The following is a 22030-nucleotide window of genomic DNA, read 5'->3' on the forward strand; positions in this document are numbered from 1 at the left end:
AGTCAGAGTGTGAAAGGCTTAGAGGGTGCAGAATTCTTAAAGTGCATCCAGGAGAGCTTTTTGAGCCAGCATGTAGAAAGTCCTACAAGAGAGGGGGCAGTACTGGACCTAATTCTAGGGAATGTGGCCGGGCAAGTGGTAGAAGTGTTATTGGTGAGCACTTTGGTGACAGTGACCATAATTCGGTGAGATTTAAGGTAGTCGTGGAAAAGGACAGAGATGGACCAGAAATAAAGGTTCTAAATTGGGGGAAGGCCGATTTTAATATGATAAGGCAGGATCTGGCCAAAGTGGACTGGGATCAGCTACTTGTAGGAAAATCCACATCGGAGCAATGGGAGTCTTTCAGAAAGGAAATTGAGAGAGTACAATGGCAACATGTTCCCGTAAAGGTCAAGGGTGGGACCAACAAGCCCAGGGAACCTTGGATGGATGTCAAGGGATATACGAGAATGGATTAGGAAAAAAAGGGGGGCTTTTGGCAGATACAAGGGACTAAAGACAGAGGAAGCCCTAGAGGAGTATAAAAAGTGCAGGGGGATATTTAAAAAAGAAATTAGGAGAGCGAGGAGGGGCCATGAAATAACACTGGCGAGCAAAATAAAGGAAAATCCTAAGGTGTTTCATAAGTATATTAAGGGCAAGAGGATAACTAGGAAAAGAGTAGGGCCCATTAGGGAGCAAAGTGGCAATCTGTGTGTGGAGCCAGAAGATGTAGGTGGGGTTTTAAATGAATTTTTTGCATCTGTGTTCACTATGGAGAAGGACGATGTAGACATAGAAATCGGGCAGGGGGACTGTGATATACTTGAACATATTAGCATCGAGAGGGAGGAGGTACTAGCGATTTTAGCAGGCTTAAAAGCGGATAAATCCCCAGGCCCGGACGAGATGTATCCCAGGCTGCTGTGTGAGGCAAAGGAGGAGATTGCAGGGGCTCTGACACAAATTTTCAGAACCTCTCTGGCCACAGGGGATGTGCCAGAGGACTGGAGAACAGCTAACATAGTACCATTATTCAAGAAGGGTAGTAGGGATAAACCAGGGAATTACAGGCCAGTGAGCCTAACATCAGTGGTAGGGAAATTATTGGAAAAAATTCTGAGGGACAGAATTAGTCTCCACTTGGAGAGGCAAGGATTAATCAGGGATAGTCAGCATGGCTTTGTCAAGGGAAGATCATGTCTGACCAATTTGATTGAATTTTTCGAGGGGGTGACTAGGTGTGTGGATGAGGGTAGTGCAGTGGATGTGGTATACATGGATTTCAGTAAGGCTTTCGACAAAGTCCCGCATAGGAGACTGGTCAAGAAGGTAAGAGCCCATGGGATCCAGGGTGCCTTGGCACATTGGATCCAAAACTGGCTTAGTGGCAGAAGGCAGAGGGTGATGGTCGAAGGTTGTTTTTGTGACTGGAAGCCTGTGTCCAGTGGGGTACTGCAAGGATCGGTGCTGGGTCCCTTGCTGTTTGTGGTCTACATTAATGATTTGGATGTGAATGTAAAAGGTATGATCAGTAAGTTCGCAGATGACACAAAAATTGGTGGGGTGGTAAATAGCGAGGAGGGTAGCCTCAGTCTGCAGGACGATATCGATGGATTGGTCAGATGGGCAGAACAGTGGCAAATGGAATTTAACCCTGAAAAGTGTGAGGTGATGCATTTTGGAGGGACTAACAAGGCAAGGGAATACACAATGAATGGTAAGACCCTAGGAAAGACAGAGGATCAGAGGGACCTTGGTGTGCATATACATAGATCCCTGAAGGCAGCAGAACAGGTGGATAAGGTGGTTAAAAAGGCATATGGGATACTTGCCTTCATTAGCCGAGGCATAGAATATAAGAGCAGGGAGGTTATGATGGAGCTGTACAAAACGCTATTTGGCCACAGCTGGAATACTGTGTGCAGTTCTGGTCGCCACACTATAGGAAGGATGTGATTGCATTGGAGAGGGTGCAGAGGAGATTCACCAGGATGGTACCTGGGCTGGAGCGCTTCAGCTATGAAGAAAGACTGGACAGGCTGGGGTTGTTTTCCTTGGAGCAGAGAAGGCTGAGGGGGGATCTGATTGAGGTGTACAAAATTATGGGGGGCATAGATAGGGTAGATAGTAAGGAACTTTTTCCCTTAGTAGAGGGGTCAATAACAAGGAGGCATAGATTCAAGGTAAGGGGCAGGAGGTTTAGAGGGGATTTGAGGAAGAACTTTTTCACCCAGAGGGTGGTTGGAATCTGGAACTCACTGCCTGAAAGGGTGGTAGAGGCAGGAACCCTCACAACATTCAAGAAGCATTTGGATGAGCACTTGAAATGCCATAGCATACAAGGCTACGGACCAAATGCTGGAAAATGGGATTAGATTAGACAGGGCTTGATGGCCGGCACGGACGCGATGGGCCGAAGGGCCCCTTTCTGTGCTGTATAACTCTATGACTCTATGACACCTAGCGACAGCTGTTAAACTTGGTGTCGAGGGGGTAAAGTCCCACATTGTACAAAAATAGAAGACATTTTCTCAGTGCAATTAAATGACCTGCTCATGTGATCATCTTTTAAAGGCACATGTTGCCGCAATTTGGTCCGCAGGTCGTTAATTTTGGAGAACAGTGTCCTGCTTTTCTTAAAAGAGGAATGATGCCCCAACCCTTTCCCTCCCATCCCATGTTTCTCCTCATTACTGCAGTTACTGGGGAGCCCCACGAGATCCCAGTCTGTGGGAGTCTCCGTGTTGCCAGTCACTCAGTCCCATTGTGTGCCACATTCAGACTGAATTCGAAGCGTCAGTTTCCGGAGTGGTGCAAGTGTCGGGCTTGGCAAGTCACCATCCCGAGGAGGGGCGAGATTCGGGTTCCATCTTCAATGGAAATATTCTTAATGCTGCCTAGATGGGCCACAGAGGCATTGCGCACCTCACCACGGAAACAGTGCCACCCCCAGATCTCCCAACAATGCCATCCCGGCTTACATCACTCAGAGGACACGTGCCTCATCATAAACATTTAAAACAGGCAACAAGAAACTCAATGGTTCACAACGTCGTATAAATAAATATTCATTGCTGCAAAGTTTTCAGGCATCTCTGAAAGGATGGATTGCGCTGGCCTGGTGTCTGGGCATTAGATCACCGATCAAATGGGGAATATCAGGTGGGGAGGAGTGCTCGGGCTCAGGGGAGCCTGCCCGATATCCTGTCCATTCATTTTAATACACGCTCCTCCCCAACTGTTTTCCTGGATTCACTGTGCCCAGAAAATGTCCACTCTTTAGGTGTAGCACTCACCTCAGTCAGAAGGTTGTGGGTTCAAGTCTCACTCCAGAGACATGAACACAAAATCCAGGCTGACACTCCACTGCGGTTCTGAGGGAGTACTGCACTGCCGGAGGGGCTGAGACTTTAAACCGAGACCTTATCCACTTTCTCAAGTGGATGTTTCCTACATTACAGCAGTGACTACACTTCAAAAGTACTTAATTGTCTGTGAAGCACTTTGGGACCAGCCCAAGGTTCCTTCCTTCTTTGTTCGGGCGCGCCTGCGTCTAGTGCCCTTCCAACCAACACCCCCTCCCGCCTCAGTTACACGGACGCCCATAGCCTGTGTCTACAGTCGGAGCAGACATTCTGGCCCCCATTGGGAGAGAGCCTGGAAATCCCAGGGCAACATAAAGGAGGCCGAGGCTTCACCCCATGTGGATGAATAATCTGTGCCCGGTCCTGTAGCTGACTTGTTACTGGGATTTCCATAGAGCACCACACCGACCAGACTGAGGAAATACACAGCGCAAACTGGTTCCTAGACAGAGGAAGCGACAGACAGAGCTGGTGTATGATAAAGGACATAGATTCAACACAAGGCAATACAGACGATTAACAGAGGCTAATTTATTTGACATTATGATAACACAGTTACAGGGGGGATTATCAGGAACATAACAAATCCACAATCCCAGTATACAACTATCAGTATTAACACTAAGAAGTGTGAGGAAATGCATTTGGGGAGGGTAACAAGGCAAGGGAATACACAATAAATAGTAGGACACTGAGAAATGTAGAGGAACAGAGGGACCTTGGAGTGCATGTCCACAGCTCCCTGAAGGTAGCAGGACAGGTAGATAAGGTGGTTAAGAAGGCATACGGGATACTTTCCTTTATTAGCCGAGGCATAGAATATAAGAGCAGGGAGGTCATGCTTGAACTGTATAAAACATTAGTGAGGCCACAGCTAGAGTACTGCGTACAGTTCTGGTCACCACATTACAGGAAGGATGTGACTGCACCAGACAGGGTACAGAGGAGATTTATGAGGATGTTGCCAGGACTGGAAAATTTTACCGATGAGGAAATATTGATATAGGCTGGGGTTGTTTTCTTAACAGAAGAGGAAGAGGGGCGATTTAATTGAGGTGTATAAAATTGAGGGGCCTAGAGTGGATAGGAAGGACCTATTTCCCTTAACAGAGAGGTCAATAACCAGGGGGTATAGATTTAAAGTAATTGGTAAAGGATTAGAGGGGAGTTGAGGGGAATTTTTTTCACCCAGAGGGTGGTGGGGGTCTGGAACTCACTGCCTGAAAGGATGGTCGAGGCAGAAACCCTCATCACATTTCAAAAGTACTTGGATATACCGTAATCTACAAGGCTACGGATCAAGAGCTGGAAAATGGGATTAGGCTGGCAAAGACACGATGGGTCGAATGGCCTCCTTCTGTGCCGTAAACTTCTGAGATTCTATACCGATTAAATGGCATTCTAACAAAAACATACAACCTCGTAAAAATTGACAGGTTACAGTTATGTGCAGAACATTTTGGGCACAGTTCTGTCCCCCCTCTAATGGTGGTGAGCCATTGATACACCCTCTAGTTCGATGCTCGGTTTCAAATCCGTCAGGCTGCATATCTCTGGCTTTCGGCAGAAGGAGAAGGATACCCAGCAATGTTTCAATGTTCGTAGGTGTTGTGTCGGTACCTTTATACCTAGACACAATTTAGGACTCAGAACTCAGAGATTCAAACATGAAGTGCTTTATTGGAAGGAAAGGAAGTTCTGGGAAGTTCCGAACAAAGAGCTAAACTTAACAGAGAACACCCAACCATTTATCTCCTGTGACAGCGCCACCACAGGTGGGAGGAGAACACACAATAGAACACACAATGCATAACAGTAGGGTCTCCCAAAGACTGTCTCAATATTCAAAAGGGTTTCCCAGAGAAAGATTTGAAAACCACTCATATAATTAACATACAATAAAATAAGTTTCCAAAGAACCGAAATATACTAATCAGTCCTGCAACAGTAACAGACAGCAAACAACACATCTATTTCTAATATATCCAAAGACTTGTGCTCACTTCCTGTTTATAAATGGGGCAACTTTAAACACTATCATAAACCATAAAACCAACTGAGGTTGAATATCGAAGAGGTGAATTAAAGCACGGAGAAAGGGCACACATGACGGCATGTCAATTACACAATACATACGAACAAACGAATTAGGAGCAGGAATAGGCCACTCGGCCCCTCGAGCCTGCTCCGCCATTCAATAGGATCATGGCTGATCGGATTACTCCACATTCCCACCGACCCCCGATAACCTTTCACCCCCTTCATTGGCTGTAAAGCGCCTTGAGACGTCCGGTGGTCATGAAAGGCGCCACACAATCATAAACAACAAAAACTGGTATTTCTGCAGCACCTTTAACGTAGAAAATCGTCCCCAGGCGCTTCACAGAGAGTAATCAAAAAGAATATAATGGTCAGTGAACAACAGCAGGCCGAGGATGACCAGAGGGTGGATTTAAGGAGGATCTTAAAGGAGGCGAGGGAGGTGGAGAGGTTTAGGGAAGGAACTCCACAGCCGCCAATGATGGGGTAAGGGGAAGGGGAAATGCAGAACGGACGGGGAGTATTGTGAGGAAGTGGGTGCAGTGTTAGAGATATGGAGGGGTGAAGCCTTGAAGGGATATAAACACCAGGATGAGAATTTTCAATTGAACTCGTTGGACGGGGGTCCGGGAGCCAATGTAGGTCAGCGAGGGCAGGGCTGATGGGTGAGCAGGATAGGAAACGGGCAACAGAGGGATGAGCTGAAGTTAACAGAGGGTGGAGGGTGAAGGGCTGGCCAGCGAGCAGTGGCATCATCAAGTCTGGAGCTGACAAAGGCATGGATGAGCCTTCTGGGCGGGCGGCATTACAGAGGTGCAAGGAGGTGGTCTCTGTGATGGAGAGGATGTTGGGTCAGAGACTCAGGCATCGGAGAATTGTGATCAAACACAGACATGTGAACAGTGACTGGTTTCATAGCGACTCTCCACAGAACCTAGGAGCACTGTGACATCTATTACTACACCACAGTTGCTTTATGCAGGACTACAATCCTCCATCAACATAGGAAAGGCAGTGAGATTTTTCCCTCTCTCCTCCCACAGCTTCTAGACACACGAGAAGCAGTATTCAATCCTTCAACACCCCCAGCTCACCAGCTCCAATATTAAAGGCCGTGGATGTCACAACTGCGACCACCGATAGCGAGCACGGCTGTGGAGTTTGGTGGGGGGGTGGTGGGGGGAAGGGGAAGACATTAAACTGACTGAATGATCACTGTCATTGGGCGAAGGGATTATGTTCCTTCCAAAGGCATGAGCAACATTCATCCCAGGACTGCCGACACACAACTGCACAGCGCCAGCTCCAGCACCGAGGTCTTTATTTAAGCTTGTAAAGTGTCAGTGCTGTCCCATATCCAATTCGAAAAGCAGGATAGGCCATAGTTAGATCCACATCCGTGAATTTGTAGATTAAAGTCATTATACCTGTCACACTGTAAAATGACAAGCTGCCATATTCCAAGTACATTCCAATTCTCTTGTAGCTTACACTCGGGATTTCGGACATTACCCCATTATGCAAAGCCAAGAAAGTATTGCGTGCCGTTAGGTGCAAGTCTAAACACCACGACAAGTTATTGCCACCAAGGACACAGGAAGAGTCAGACCCTCTTTTTGGCATCTCTGGAGCTGCGATTCCCACAGAAATATGGTCTCTGCTGCTACTTTTGTGCAATTCTACTTCACAGTAATATTTCTTCCTGCCCATCACCCAAGAATCTACACACAGGATTTGTGGATGAATATTAAATCTTTCATTGTGATCGGCGTATAATATTGGTGTTGAATGTGTCACTTTCTGATACCCGCTGTAGAAGTGAAGACAATGATTTGCCGAATTCACATTAAAAGTGAGTGTTTGAGCAACTGTGGAGACAAAGGAAGAGCGATGATCCATTTGTTGGGACACCTGTGGTGCTAAGCATCGGATTGGGAATGGGTGATGCGGGATCAATTCCCCAGTTCACTCAGCTCCCACTGTATATAAACCGCACCCTGTACAGAAGCACTGGGCGGAGGCCGACCCCAGGAGGGGGGAACGAGGACAAATTAGAAAGGGATGCCCAGCCTGAGTGGCAACTTGCACCTCCTGGCAGTTGTCCAATGAAACAGTAACAGGATTCTGAGAGATTAATAACTGCTTTGCTCACATAATCTAGGCTGACACTCCAGTGCAGTGCTGAGTGAGTGCTGCACTGTCGGAGGTGCTGTCTTTCAGATGAGATGTTAAACCGAGGCTCTGTCTGCCCTCGCAGGGGGGCGTAAAAGATCCCACAGCATTATTTCAAAGAACAAGGGAGTTCTCCCGGTACACTGGCCAATATTTATCCCTCAGCCACCATCACTTAAACAGATTATCTGATCATTTATCACACTGCTGTTTGTGGGAGCTTGCTGTGCCCAAATTGGCTGCTGCGTTTCCTACATTACAACAGTGACTACACTTCAAACAGTACTTCCATGGCTGTAAAGGGCTTTGGGACGTTCTGAGGCTGTGAAAGGCGCTATAGAAATACAAGTTTTCTTTCACCCGACAGGATTCCAGACAGACCTTAGATGCCCAATCGAGTCTTTTATTACAATACTAAGCGATACAGATCAGAAGGTGCCAGGGTTGATTTGCAGTTTGCGCTGTTAGTGGGGCTACTGGGAGACTACAATTGCTCTCAGTGCCCCATACTGGAGAGATGGTAGGGGGAAAACCAGCTAAAGTTCTGGCCTGGTGTATTCCTGGTGCAAAGTGAGGACATCTGGTGAAGACCACCTCAGTCCTGGTCAAATATCCTGCCGACACTCGAGGGTCAAGGGTCACACATGAAATGCTTTCTCTTGGGGTGAAGTGGAGTCTGCACCAGGCAGGCCCAGGGTCAGAGTCCGCCGTTATATGTTAGCAACATCGCAAACATAAGGGATGATGTCATTAGCACACGGATGCCATTTTAACCGTGGGCCTGACTGAGGGCTGCTCAGTCTCCAAACCGCCAGCAAATACTGGCGGCAGCAAGGACCCAGGCCACAGGAGGCTCAGGTAAGTCATCTTATAAAAGTTCATTGTGGGCCAGGATGACTCAAAGTGCCACCTTAGGCCTCCCCTGCCCCGGGCTTTCCCTTCCCCCCACCCCCTGATCTTGCTTATTCACCACCCCCACCGCCCCCTAAATCTGTACTTACCATGCTGGGAACCATTTCCCTGAGCCCCCAGTGGCGGCTTGACTCCCCCCCCCCCCCCCCACCAGTGAATACATCATTCCCTCCAGCATCAGGCAGGAGTCGGAGTCAGGATATGTAAATGAGGCCTGCGAGTTCAAAACACTCTTTATGCTTCCCTCAGGCTCAATAATTACTCCCCCTGCCCCCGCACGCCACCTCCCCCGTCGGTGGGTGGCTAGCCCTCATTTTGATAATGGCGTTTACCCTGTCAAATTGGACGGAGTCAGCAAGTCAGCAAGTAGAAGTCCCGCCCCAACACACTTTGTGAAAACCTCACCGATTTGAGATGAAATATTGCACTTATCAGAAATACTCACACTGCAAGAAATCCTCCCTGGTCTTTGGTTCCAATATAAGCGTGTTCACCATATTTCCACTGGCTGTACAAAGTAAACACAGTAAAGAAGAATCAATACAGACTTGCGTTTAATTTCCACAGCATAGCTTTAGCAACTCGCATTGTTCTATTTATTTTATCTATCATGTTAATAAGCACAGATAACGAGATAGGTAGAGAGATCTATCTATAGACCGAATGCTCTGGGAGTTCAAGTTACTCCCTGGGGGAAAATTGCCTGTGCCTATTTTCTCAGGCCCAGAATCGGTGCTGCCCGAGGCCGGCCCACAATTAGGCCGAAGTTCAATGATTTGGTCGAGTTGCCAGGTGCCTATTGCCCCTCCACAGCTCGCCCATCTCCGAAAACTAAATTCAGGCCCTCAGGTACGTGCCGGGAAGGGCAGGGGGTGAAATCGATCACGGCCAGCAGGGGAGCCGTAGAGCAGGGCCAAGTGAATTTCTAAAATAATTAATTTACTCACGTTTTGGGCGCGAGCAGACAATGGCTAGAAGGGAAAAAAAAGACAGACTTGCATTTATATACTTCTTAGGCGGAACCGAGGATGGCTTGCTTCCACATTAAAAATGACTTGCATTTATATAGTGCCTTGGGACATCCCAAAGTGCATTACAGCCAATTAATTACTTCTGAAGTGTCGTCAATGTAGGGAACGCGGCCCCTCATTAGCATACGCAAAGGGCCAAATACCCAGCTTAGGCGGTCATGCTGGATGCCTGAAAAATGGCCCGACTCAGTCTCGAGTCGCACGGTCTTCAGGCGTCTTTGGGACGCAGGATGTGGTCTCTAAAATTGGGCCTCGTTACGCCCAAACGGGCACAGTGAGGTCCAGCTTGCACCCACCCCCTGGATCATCTCACTGATGACAGCAGCAGCGAGCAGTCCCATGTGTCACACAGCTGCTCTATTCAAAGCCAACAAGGGCCATGACTTTGAATCAGTCGGGGAAGCTGAGCCGGAACCGATGTGGAGCCACACGGTCCTGGGATGTATTCACCTTCAGACTTCCCGCCCCATTATAGTATAAAGGCAGCACTATTCCATTGTTTGATGAATGTAGAGAAGCACACAGAATTGTCGCCGTCATTCCCAAGGCTCTTTGCTTAAATAGGACAAGTGATTTGTGATCTGAAACTAGGATTTTCATCATTTTGCAGACTTCAATGCAAAATGATGGCTTTTGGACAGCAGGTTCCACTGCATGTGGAAAGTATAGATATGTCCTAGGATGTTACACAAAACTTACATCACAAACACACGAGCCTCCTCCCACCTTATTTCATCTCACTATCAGCGTATCCTTCGATTCCTTTTTCCCTCGTGTGTTTATCCAGTTTCCCCTTAAATGCATCTTTGCTATTCGCCTCAACCACTCCATTTGGTAACAAGTTCCCCATTCTCACCACTCTCTGGGTAAAGAGTTGCACTGAGCCAAGTCACTTGTCTTATCCATATTGTTGGAAAAGTATTAACTTAATAAAACATTCATTATCTAATAACTGAATTCACTAACCGATATTTCCTCTGTCTAGGATTTGCTTGGAAATCGGTTGCACTCGCTGTTTAACCCACGTGGCAAGTTCTGTGACAACTTCGTTGACGTTAGCCAGTTTGGATTGGACATCTGTCTTTAACTGCGGGAAATCCAGAGGTTGCACACTTGCTTTTAAACAACTGGATTCCTATCAGGGAATAAAGCACAATGGATCAATTAATCTACAGAAAGCTCTCGGAAAATAAGTCAGGCTGAACAAACTGACTGCACTTGGCTTTTTCTCCCCATTTGTTCCTAGAATTCGGGCAACACTGGCCCATCCCTGGCGGCCCCGAGGGATTGACTCACCCACTGAGTGTGGGCCTGGACTCACGTGTAGGGCCAGGCCGGGGTGGAAAGCTCCCTTCCCCCCCCCCAAGGGCTTTAGTGAACTGGTTGATGTGCTCAGGATACAAGAGGTCCTGAAATAATAAATGAAGCACTTCTGTCCAAGATTTCACTCTGTGATGGCTTCTCTAATTCACAGAGATACACAGAATTTACAGCACAGAAACAGGCCATTCGGCCCAACTGGTCTGTGCCGGTGTTTATGCTCCACACGAGCCAGCCCTAAATCAGTCAGTAGGGAATTCTGACTCTGGTATTTATTACAGTAGCACGAATCATTCTCGACAATGAAATTGTTCTCACAAGACAGCCAGAATAGTCAATACAACAGATAGTAGGAAACAGAAGTTAAAAGCACACAGTAAAAACAAATGCAAAAGTCAGAGGCAGGCACATGTGAAACTGTGATTCCCAACTCCAACCCCCAATAGAAGACACCAGTTATTACGTAACTGCATTTTTCCCTCTGGTTGCCAGCCATGGTAACAGACATCAAGTGAATTTTTATATATTTAGTAAAGTATATACACATTTTACCTGCAAGAATATCAGGTTATCATTGATCTTCAGCAGGGTTCTCAGTTGCTGCTCATTCCCTCGGAGTTCAGCACACCTCTGCTCTAATTGGTTCCTGATGCTCTCAGCCTGGCCCAGTGCCACTCGCTCGTCATTGTCTATCAGTCCAATCACTTCTTTATGTGCCTCTTCAATGACTTTGACCATTGCAGTGAATTTCCTGGTGATCTCAGCTCTCACCTCCTGTGACGAATTCTATTGATAAACAATAAATGGAGTCAGTAACTTTTCAGACTGAGAACAGGTTGCATTATCTAGGCTTGTATTCCCTTGCGTAGAGAAGATTAGGGGGGCGATCGGATTCAGGTGTTTAATAAACAACTTGTCTTTATACAGTGCCTTTAAAGTAGTAAAACGTCCCAAGGTGCTTCACAGGAGCGAACAAAATTTGACAGCGAGACACATAAGGAGATACTGAGACAGGAGACCAAAGGCTTGGTCAAAGAGTTAGGTTTTATGGAGCCCGTTAAAGGAGGAGAGGCAGAGAGGTTTAGGCAGGGAATTCCAGATCTTGGGCCCAGTCAGCTGAAGGCACGGCCACCAATAGTCGAGTGCTGGGAATCGGGGATACGCGAGATGATTGAATGATTTGAGCGGGTTGATAGAGAGAAACTATTTCCTCTGGTGGGTGAGTCCAGAACAAGGGGGCATAATCTTAAAATTAGAGCCAGGCCATTCCGGGGTGATGTCAGGGATCACTTATGCAGACAAAGCGTAGTGGAAATCTAGAACTCTCGCCTCCAAAAAGCTGTTGAGGCTCGGTCATTGAACATTTTTAGAAATGAAACTGATAGATTTTTGTTAGCCAAGGGTATTAACGGATCTGGAACCAAGGTGGGTAAATGGAGTTACAATATCAAGCAGCCATAATCTAATTGAAGAGCGGAACAGGCTCGAGGGACTGAATGACCTCCTCCTGTTCCTATGTTCTCTCCAGTGAAAAGCTCACTGTTTTGTGAAGTTAACAATCACCAATGGACTTACCGTGACTGAATCAACATTTTGCTGCAGTTTATTGATCTCTACCAACGTCTTTTGTAGCTGTTCTTTCATGTCAGTCTTCTTCTGGAGAAGTAGTTTCTAGAATGAAATCACTTGTAATTAAGAAATGACAGTGAGGGGTGCGTGAATCACAATCAGACATTCCGCTCCGAGTGCCTCCATGGCCTCGCCCCTCTCCATCTCTGTAACATCCTCTAGTCCTGCCACAATCCAAGATCTCTGCACTCCTCCAATTCTGGCCTCTTGCGCTTCCCCGATTTTCATTGCCGCACCATTGGCGGCCTTACCTTCAGCTGCCCAAGTTCCAGAATTTCCTCCCCAAACCTCTCTCCCCTTTAAGTCGCTCTTTAAACCTCTCTCTTTGACCAAGCTATTGGTCACCTGTGCTAACATCTCCTTTGGTGGCTCAGTATCGAACATTGCCCGATAACGCTCGCGTGAAGCGCCTTGGGATGTTATACTACATTGAAGGCACTATATAAATGCAAGTTGTTGTTGTTGTTGAGTGCCAGGTTTACCCCCCCTTGCCACACTCGGGTAAGTTTTTGATCAAAGCTCAATATACATACAAGTCCTTCATTTCTTTTCCTGCTGGCTGGAGGCAGGTGCATGGTGGGAAATGATCTCCAAATGGAAGAAAATGAGCAGCAAACGAGGAATAAATGGTTAGAATTTAGTGGAGATAGTTAGGAAGTTCACCTTATGTAACTGAACTATTAATAACTTTCTCCATCATCTATCACACCATACCGATAAAACCAGCAGAAGGTTAGCAGCTGAACACAGAATTCATGGCACTAATGGCAGGGACTGTATCTGCTTCTCTTAATTCAAAGGTTTCTTAATTCACATGATTTGATCATTCAATGTTTTGAACACTAAATGCCCACATTGCAGCGTTATTTATGTTGCTAATGTCAACCTCATTGGGTAATCCCAATTAAATCCTCACCGATTCCTGCTGCCCCCTCACGTACAGGATCAATACCCTATTCACTAGTTACTGAGTATACACTATTTACTCCAATATAGAATAGTTTGGAGAAATGTGGCGATCATGAGGCCAAATTTTAATGAGCAACTTGGAGTGCACCTCACATGGGATCGTGCTTTGTACTGGAGCAAATCCCTTGTCCTCAACTAGAAGTTCCTGCTCCTATTCATCCCCATTCCAAGTTTTTCTGACCCTAACCATTACCATGTACGGTGACCAATTCTAGGCAAAAGATGAGTATTTAAAAACCACAGGCTTTGTGCCTGCGTGAGATGGGGCTGAATGAAGCTGACACAAATCTACCCGCTCGAGCATGAATACAACTATTAAAAAATAACAGCATTGTAGAATGATCTGGATTCCCTCTCTCAATGTGAATGGTTGTCCACCCTGGAAACTGGAGCTTTGATCCAGAACCAGGCGGGCAGTTTTCCTTACCTTTCGTTCACCTACTTCCTCTTCCACAGTCACCGTTTCATGAATAACGTGTTGCCCCGTGACACACAATTCACAAACCCACATTCCTTCTGCACGGTGGCATAGTGGTTAGCACTGTTGCCTCACAGCGCCAGGGACCCGGGTTCGAATCCGGCCTCGGGTGACTGTCTGTGTGGAGTTTGCACATTCTCCCCGTGTTTGCGTGGGTTTTCTCCGGGTGCTCCGGTTTCCTCCCACAGTCCAAAGATGTGCGGGTTAGGTTGATTGGCTATGATAAATTGACCCTTAGTGTTAGGGGGGTTACAGGGATAGAGTGGGATATGTGTTGGTGTAGGGGTTACGGTGATCGGGTGGGATATGTGTCGGTGCAGGCTCGATGGGCTGAAATGGCCTCTATCGGCACTGTGGGGATTCTGTGATTCTGTGAAGTCCAGGGCTTTCCCGTGAGCTACACAACTTCTCTGAGCATGGAGGTGTTTGACTGGGTCAGTCAGGGTGTGGTCCCCGAAAGCTGGCTCCTTGTGATGAGGCTTCAAGTGGCTCTCGCAGTAAGAGAGCAGACAATCCAAGCACGATTTCCTGGCCTTTAACCTGGTCTCCGTGCAGACATCGCAGGCGACATCCCCCGGGCCAGCTGGAGAGCCAGGTGAAAGCTTACCCCTTGAGCGGAGGTCTTCCAGAACCTCACACAAGATGAGGTTCTTGTGCAGTGTGGGTTTCGGAGTGAAGGTGTGTAGGCACTGCGGGCAACTGGCCCCGTCTGAGCTGGAGCTGGGCTCCCAGTAGGTGCCGATACATTGCAGGCAGAAGCTGTGTCCACACGGGATGGTGGTGGGGTTGCTGAAGATGTCCAGGCAGATCGCACAGACGAATTTATCCTCGGAACGGTATCTGGGAGAAGTCATGACGGTGGGAAGCAAAGGCAAGATTCTCGGGAAGTGAAAGAAGGGACGACTGTTTACAAGTTCAATTTTCAGAAGTATCTCTGACACAGAATCTCAAAATCCCAGTGATATATTCTATATTATTTAAATATCCGAATCCGAGCTTCCTGTTAATTCTAATAATTTCTTATTAAAAGTTATAGATCCTTCCTAAATGTTTTCCTTTCAAAGGTATGGTAATGTAAATAGGAGGCCAGGGTCAGGGAGCTCTCTTCCATGACAATCCCAGGGTGTTGCTGAGCTCCTTGTGTTGCATTGAGAATCTTGCTCCCCTCAGCTCCTCTGTGTGGTGAAATCTCACTGTGAGGTATTCATGCAAACTCTGCCCACCATTTCAAAGGAGCCATTAACAGAGGACGTTGTATGTGGTTTGATCGCTCTAATGAAATAATTGGCAAAGAACCAACTTTTAAGTGTCCGTACACTAAATCACACAGTACAATAATACTCCACTGATGTTTCTATATTCTCCCAATAACTCTATGTAACTTGTTACATCTTTATAAAAAGGATATAGCGGCACTGGAGAGGGGGCAGAGAAGGTGTACAACGATGATACCAGAAATGCGAGGGTATACCTATCAGGAAAGGATGAACAGGCTGGGTCTCTTTTCTCTTGAAAAAAGAAGGCTGAGGGATGACCTAATAGAGATCTTTAAAATTATGAAAAGTTTTGATAGAGTGGATACTGAGAGAGTGTTTCCACTTGTGGGGAAGAGCATAACTAGAGGCCATCAATATAAGATAGTCACCAAGAAATCCAATAGGGAATTCAGAAGAAACTTCTTTACCCAGAGAGTGGTGAGAATGTGGAACTCGCTACCACAGGGAGTGGTTGAGGCGAATGGTATAGATGCATTTAAGGGGAGGCTGGACAAGCATATGAGGGAGAAGGGAATCGAGGATTACGCTGATAGATGAAGAAAGACGGGAGGAGGCTCGTGTGGAGCATAAACGCCAGCATGGACTGGTGGGGCCGAATGGCCTGTTTCTGTGCCGGAGATCCTGTGTTTATTGCATTGCAACCATCTGCCTGCAGTCCACTGGGAATGGGTGAGAGGATTACACGCACGGACTCAAATAACGATTAATTATTGCTGTATCAGCAACAAGCATTTATATAGCGTATATATAACATAGAAAAATGTGCCAAGGTGCTTCGCAGAGGCGTAATCAGACCAAAATGGATGCCGAGCGAAATGAGATATTAGGAGGGGTGATCAAAACCTTGGTCAAGATGTGGGTTTTAAGGAGGGTGTATAAGGAGGGGATAGAGCTGAATAATCGGAGCGGTTTAAGGAACAAATGCCAGAGTGTAGGGCCTCGATAGCTGAAGGGACGGCTGCCAATAGTGGGGTGAAGGGAGGGAGGGTGCAAAAGGTGCAGCGTCAAAGGAAGAGAGAGTTCAGGGTGATTGTAGGACCAGCGGAGGCTACAGAAACAGGGAGGGGCGAGGTCATACAGGGAGTTAAACACAAGGATGAGAATTTAGATTGGAAGAGTTGGAGAGCCAGGAGCCAAGGACAGCAAGGACAAGGCTGCTAGATGAGCAGAACTTGGTGTGGGATAGGATGAGGTAGCAGAGGTTTGGATGAACGAAAGTGTTCGGAGGGCGGAGGATGGGAGGTCGACCAGGGAAGCTTCAGAATAGTTGAGTCTGGAGGACAAAGGCATTGTTAGAGGAACAATATTCTTACTTATAAGCTCTCCTTAAAAGAATTGGGTTCACATCATTACAGGTAGATATCCACAGATCTAGTAAGTATATTATTATTATTATTATTGACAATAATTAAATGTGCACTTAACAGCAGCACTTGTGAGTTTTTAACCCGGGAATCTACACATTAACAGTGAAATGGCCAACTGATCAGACCTCATCGAATGCTATGGTCTCTCTTTTCACAATGACTGTGAATGGTAAGACCCTAGGAAAGACAGAGAATCAGAGGGACCTTGGTGTGCATGTACATAGATCCCTGAAGGCAGCAGAAAAGGTAGATAAGGTGGTTAAAAAGGCATATGGGATACTTGCCTTCATTAGCCGAGGCATAGAATATAAGAGCAGGGAGGTTATGATGGAGCTGTACAAAACGCTGGTGAGGTCACAGCTGGAGTACTGTGTGCAGTTCTGGTCGCCACACTATAGGAAGGATGTGATTGCTTTGGAGAGGGTGCAGAGGAGATTTACCAGGATGTTACCTGGGCTGGAGCGCTTCAGCTATGAAGAAAGACTGGACAGGCTGGGGTTGTTTTCCTTGGAGCAGAGAAGGCTGAGGGGGGACCTGATTGAGGTGTACAAAATTATGAAGGGCATAGATAGGGTAGATAGTAAGGAACTTTTCCCCTTAGTAGAGGGGTCAATAACCAGGGGGCATAGTTTCAAGGTAAGGGGCAGGAGGTTTAGAGGGGATTTGAGGAAAAACTTTTTCACTCGGAGGGTGGTTGGAATCTGGAACTCACTGCCTGAAAGGGTGGTAGAGGCAGGAACCCTCACAACATTCAAGAAGCATTTAGATGAGCACTTGAAATGCCATAGCATACAAGGCTACGGGCCAAATGCTGGAAAATGGGATTAGATTAGACAGGGCTTGATGGCCGGACGCGATGGGCCGAAGGGCCTCTTTCTGTGCTGTATGACTCGATGACTCTATCGTTTTTTCACAATATGCTGTTTTAGTATTACCAGTTGCTCATTTCATGTTCCCTATAGTGTCAGCTGTGGCTCAGTGGGTAGCCCGCTCGGCTCTAGGTCAGAAGGTTGTGGGTTCACAGTCCCAACTCCAGACACTTGAGCATATATACCTAGGCTGACACACCAGTGCAGTGCAGTGCTGCGGGAATGCTGCACTGTCGGAGGTGCCATCTTTCAGATGAGACGTCTGCCCCCTCATGTGGATGTAAAAGATCCCATGGCCACTATTTCAAAGTAGAGCAGGGGAGTTATCCCTGGTGTCCTGGACAATATTTATCCCTCAATCAAAGTTGAGGGGATGACCTGAATTTAGGAGAGTTTATATGGTGCAAAGGTTTAGGGAGGATAGGAGGGCAGTGAAATGTTTCAGTTGTTTTGGCCCATTGGTCTTGTCACTCTGCATCAGAGATAGTCAAACCTATGATTAAATGATACAAATGATGTTGTTTTTGCGTTGCACGTATAGAAACGGGGCTCAAGAGCTTCCTTGGTGCCATTGACTCCCCAAAGCCTTTCCACCATCTACAAGGCACAAGTCAGGAGTGTGATGGAATACTCTCCACTTGCCTGGATGAGTGCAGCTCCAACAACACTCAAGAAGCTCGACACCATCCAGGACAAAGCAGCCCGCTTGATTGGTACCCCATCCACCACCTTAAACATTCACTCCCTCCACCACCGGCGCACCGTGGTTGCAGTGTGTACCATCTACAAGATGCACTGCAGCAACTCGCCAAGGCTTCTTCGGCAGCACCTCCCAAACCCGCGACCTCTTCCACCTAGAAGGACAAGGGCAGCAGACGCATGGGAACACCACCACCTTCAAGTCACACGCCATCCTGACTTAGAAGTATATCGCCAATCCTTCATCGTCACTGGGTCAAAATCCTGGAACTCCCTCCCTAACAGCACTGTGAGAGCACCTTCACCACACGGACTGCAACAGTTGAAGAAGGCGGCTCACCATCACCTTCTCAAGGGCAATTAGGGATGGGCAATAAATGCTGGCCTTTCCAGCGATGCCCAGGTCCCATAAGCGAATAAAAAAAATTCTTGGCTTATCGCTGAATGAATAAAAAATGTAAACTGGACCAGAGGAATGAAGCTCTCTCTGTTTTTATCATCAATTCTAATTGATTCCCAGAGACCAATCAATATGGTGGTAATGTACAGGATGCAATTGATACAGGAGTGTCGGCACTTAGCTGAAAGCCTTGTGACTTGTTTCTTTCCTCTGTACAATAGTAAGGTCTGGAAGCCATCTAATTGCTGAGACCAACCAACTGTCTGCATTCATTTGCAAAATCTCATGGGAGAAAGTGATCTCAAGGTCTCCCACTTAACGATCATGATCTCATGCATTTATGGACAGCAGCCTATAATTTGCAACATTGCTATTGACAGAGCGTGAGAGAAAACAAGAGATCATTATGGAGGTGGGCTATCCCATCATTCATGTGGTAGTGAAGCCACTCTATCAAAAATACAAGCCTTATATTTAATAGAGGACTTTTCACCATCACGAAGATAGCTGGGACAGTTTATGTTGTTTTGTCTTTCTCTTGCAAATCTCACAGCTGCGAATTGAGAAAGTCAAACGGAAAACAATGAGAGAAAGCAAAGACAGAAAAGAAGATAGAGAAGAGGAGAGAAGTAAACATGAATGACGTGGTATTCCTTGCAGACCACATGACAGACTGATGTTTACATTTGGGCATGTGACTTTACCGCAACTGTCTGTTTGAATCTCTCCAATCAATTTCCCGCTCCTGCCTCAGCACTGAAATGGCCCTGACCAATGGCACAAATGACGTCTGCTGTGACTGTGAACATGGCGCATTATCCCTCCTGGTCCTCCTCACCTTCTTTGGAGCCTTTGACATGTAGGACCACACCATCCACCTCCAACACCTCTCCTCCATTGCCCAGCTCAGTGGGATTGCCCATGTTCGGTTTTACTCTTACCGATCCAATCGTAGACAGAGCATCTTCAGCAATGGTGGATTTTCCTGCCGCTGCAGTGTTACCTCCGGAGTTATCCAAGGATCTATTATTGCCACCTTCTTCCTCATCTACATGCTGCCCGATGGTGACTTTATCCGCAGACACGGAGTCATCTTCCACATGTACGCTGACAACAACCAGCTCTAACTCTCCACTGCCTCACTCACTCCTTCACTGTCTCTGTGTTGTCAGATTGCTGGACTGATATCCAGTCTTGGATGTGACACAGTTTCCTCCTGCTGAACAGTACAAAGAGTGAAACCATCATGTTTGGCCACCACACACTCCGTACCACCGATAAACTGTATCTAACCCGTGCTGTGCCTGCCCTGGGAGTGTTTGATGGGACAGTGCAAAGGGAGCTTTACTCTGTATCTAACCCGTGCTGTAACTGCCCTGAGAGTGTTTGATGGGACAGCGTAGAGGGAGCTTTACTCTGTATCTAACCCGTGCTGAACCTGCCCTTGGAGTGTTTTATGGAAAATGTAGAGGGAGCTTTACTCTGTATCTAACCCCGTGCTGTACCTGCCCTGGGAGTGTTTGATGGGACAGTGTAGAGAGACCATTACTCTGTATCTAACCTGTGCTGAACCTGCCCTGGGAGTGTTTGATGAGACAGTGTAGGGGGAGCTTTACTCTGTATCTAACCCGTGCTGAACCTGCCCTGGGAGTGTTTGATGGGACAGTGTAGAAGGAGCTTTACTCTGTATCTAACCCGTGCTGTACCTACCCTGGGAGTGTTTGATGGGACAGTGTAGAGAGACCATTACTCTGTATCTAACCCCGTGCTGAACCTGCCCAGGGAGTGTTTGATGGGACAGTGTAGAGGGAGCTTTACTCTGTATCTAGCCCGTGCTGTACCTGCCCTGGGAGTGTTTGATGGGACAGTGTAGAAGGAGCTTTACTCTGTATCTAACCCGTGCTGTACCTACCCTGGGAGTGTTTGATGGGACAGTGTAGAGAGACCATTACTCTGTATCTAACCCCGTGCTGAACCTGCCCAGGGAGTGTTTGATGGGACAGTGTAGAGGGAGCTTTACTCTGTATCTAACCCGTGCTGTACCTGCCCTAGGAGTGTTTGATGGGACAGTGTAGAGGGAGCTGTACTCTGTATCTAACCCGTGCTGTACCTACCCTGGGAGTGTTTGATGGGACAGTGTAGAGAGATCATTACTCTGTATCTAACCCCGTGCTGAACCTGCCCTGGGAGTGTTTGATGGGACAGTGTAGAGGGAGCTTTACTCTGTATCTAACCCATGCTGTACCTGCCCTGGGAGTGTTTGATGGGACAGTGTAGAGGGAGCTTTACTCTGTGTCGAAGCAGTGCTATGGGATTACCTGCTGCTGACACTGGGTGCCTTAAGTAAAAAATGTTCCAATCCTTGATGCTGATGATTATGGGATTTACTGAAAATTTATCGTAGAAAATAATTAGAAGTAAATATTTCCTTTTCTCTGTGTGCAACTGTAAAACATCCACTTTACATTAGCTCCAGAGATTATAATAGTGACTGAGAAGGATTCCTCAATGGCACTAGAGCTGGGTGTAGCCTGGGCCCTGCTCCCCTCCGTAACAATTAATTCTAATTGAATAAGTCCTTTGTCCCAAGGAGACCAACAATACGTCACATTTTATTTGGCGGCGAGGGGGGGCGGAGCATGCACAGTATATTAGAAGGTATTAGAAGGAGGATGAGTGGCCATCTTTCCTGCAATCGTTTCTCTCCAGTGCTTGTCAGACACATCACCGATGCGCAATGCCAATCACATTGCTATCTTTAACTGTGTTAATGTTTCTGTGGTGAGCGCACACCCCAAGTATATACTGTCCGGGACTAAAAAGCCCCGGGGTTTGTTCAGCTCTGTTCCTGATGTCACCAGTGGATCTGTTGAGCAAAGGATGCAAGCCCCATAAAGCAAGAGATCTGAAGATATTTTACAGCAGGCAATGGGTAGAACCGTAGAAATTTATGGCACAGAAGGAGGCCATTCGGCCCATCGTGTCCGTGCTGGCCATAAAAGAGCGATCCAGCCTTATTCCTCTTTCCAGCTCTTGGCCCGTAATCTTGTAGGTTATGGCACTTCAAGTGTATATCCAAGTACTTTATAAATGTGATGAGTGTTTCTGCCTCTACCACCCTTCCAGACCCCCACCACCCTCTGGGTGAAAAAAGTTCTCCTCAACTCCCTTCTAGTCCTCTTAGCAGTTACTTTAAATCTATGCCCCCTGGTTATTGACCGCTCTGCTAAGGGAAATAGGTCCTTCCTATCCACTCTATCTAGGCCCTTCATAATTTTATACACCTCAATCAAATCTCCCCTCAGCCTTCTCTGTTCCAAAGAAAACAACCCCAGCCTATCCAATCTCTCCTCATAACTAAAATTCTCCAGTCCTGGCAACATCTTCGTAAATCTCCTCTGTACCCTGTCTAGTGCAGTCACATCTTTCGTGTAATGTGGTGACCAGAACTGTACACAGTACTCTAGCTGTGGCCTCACTAATGTTTTATACAGTTCTAGCATAACCTCCCTGCTCT

General features: G+C 46.9%; 2 protein-coding genes across 2 annotated transcripts; both read right to left on the reverse strand.

The window, feature by feature from the left end:
- Positions 1-6710: 6710 nt before the first annotated feature.
- Positions 6711-7289, reverse strand: LOC147102637 (stonustoxin subunit alpha-like). The gene has a single exon (XM_085964095.1). It carries the CDS (start codon positions 7287-7289, stop codon positions 6711-6713), a length of 579 nt encoding a protein of 192 aa, XP_085820221.1.
- A 3177-nt stretch (positions 7290-10466) lies between these two features.
- LOC147102638 (E3 ubiquitin/ISG15 ligase TRIM25-like) lies at positions 10467-14755 on the reverse strand. Its single transcript, XM_085964096.1, has 5 exons — positions 14276-14755; positions 13851-13955; positions 12401-12496; positions 11378-11611; positions 10467-10640 (listed from the first exon to the last, which is right to left on the reverse strand). Exons 1-5 carry the CDS (start codon positions 14753-14755, stop codon positions 10467-10469), a joined length of 1089 nt encoding a protein of 362 aa, XP_085820222.1.
- Between the last annotated feature and the right edge of the window lie 7275 nt (positions 14756-22030).

Source organism: Somniosus microcephalus, chromosome 21, assembly GCF_052327205.1.
Source record: "Somniosus microcephalus isolate GS21.2 chromosome 21, FLI_Smic_1.0, whole genome shotgun sequence".
Lineage (NCBI taxonomy): Eukaryota > Metazoa > Chordata > Chondrichthyes > Squaliformes > Somniosidae > Somniosus > Somniosus microcephalus.

Bases quoted from the DNA above. Each gene is read 5' to 3' on its own strand.
- LOC147102637 (XM_085964095.1), bottom strand. From the start codon at position 7,289: ATGGATCATCGCTCTTCCTTTGTCTCCACAGTTGCTCAAACACTCACT.
- LOC147102638 (XM_085964096.1), bottom strand. From the start codon at position 14,755: ATGACTTCTCCCAGATACCGTTCCGAGGATAAATTCGTCTGTGCGATC. The intron at 12,497-13,850 runs GTAAGGAAAACT...ATTTCATTCTAG, and splicing joins AGGAAGTAGGTGAACGAAAG to AAACTACTTCTCCAGAAGAA. The intron at 11,612-12,400 runs GTAAGTCCATTG...GTTTATCAATAG, and splicing joins AAAATGTTGATTCAGTCACG to AATTCGTCACAGGAGGTGAG.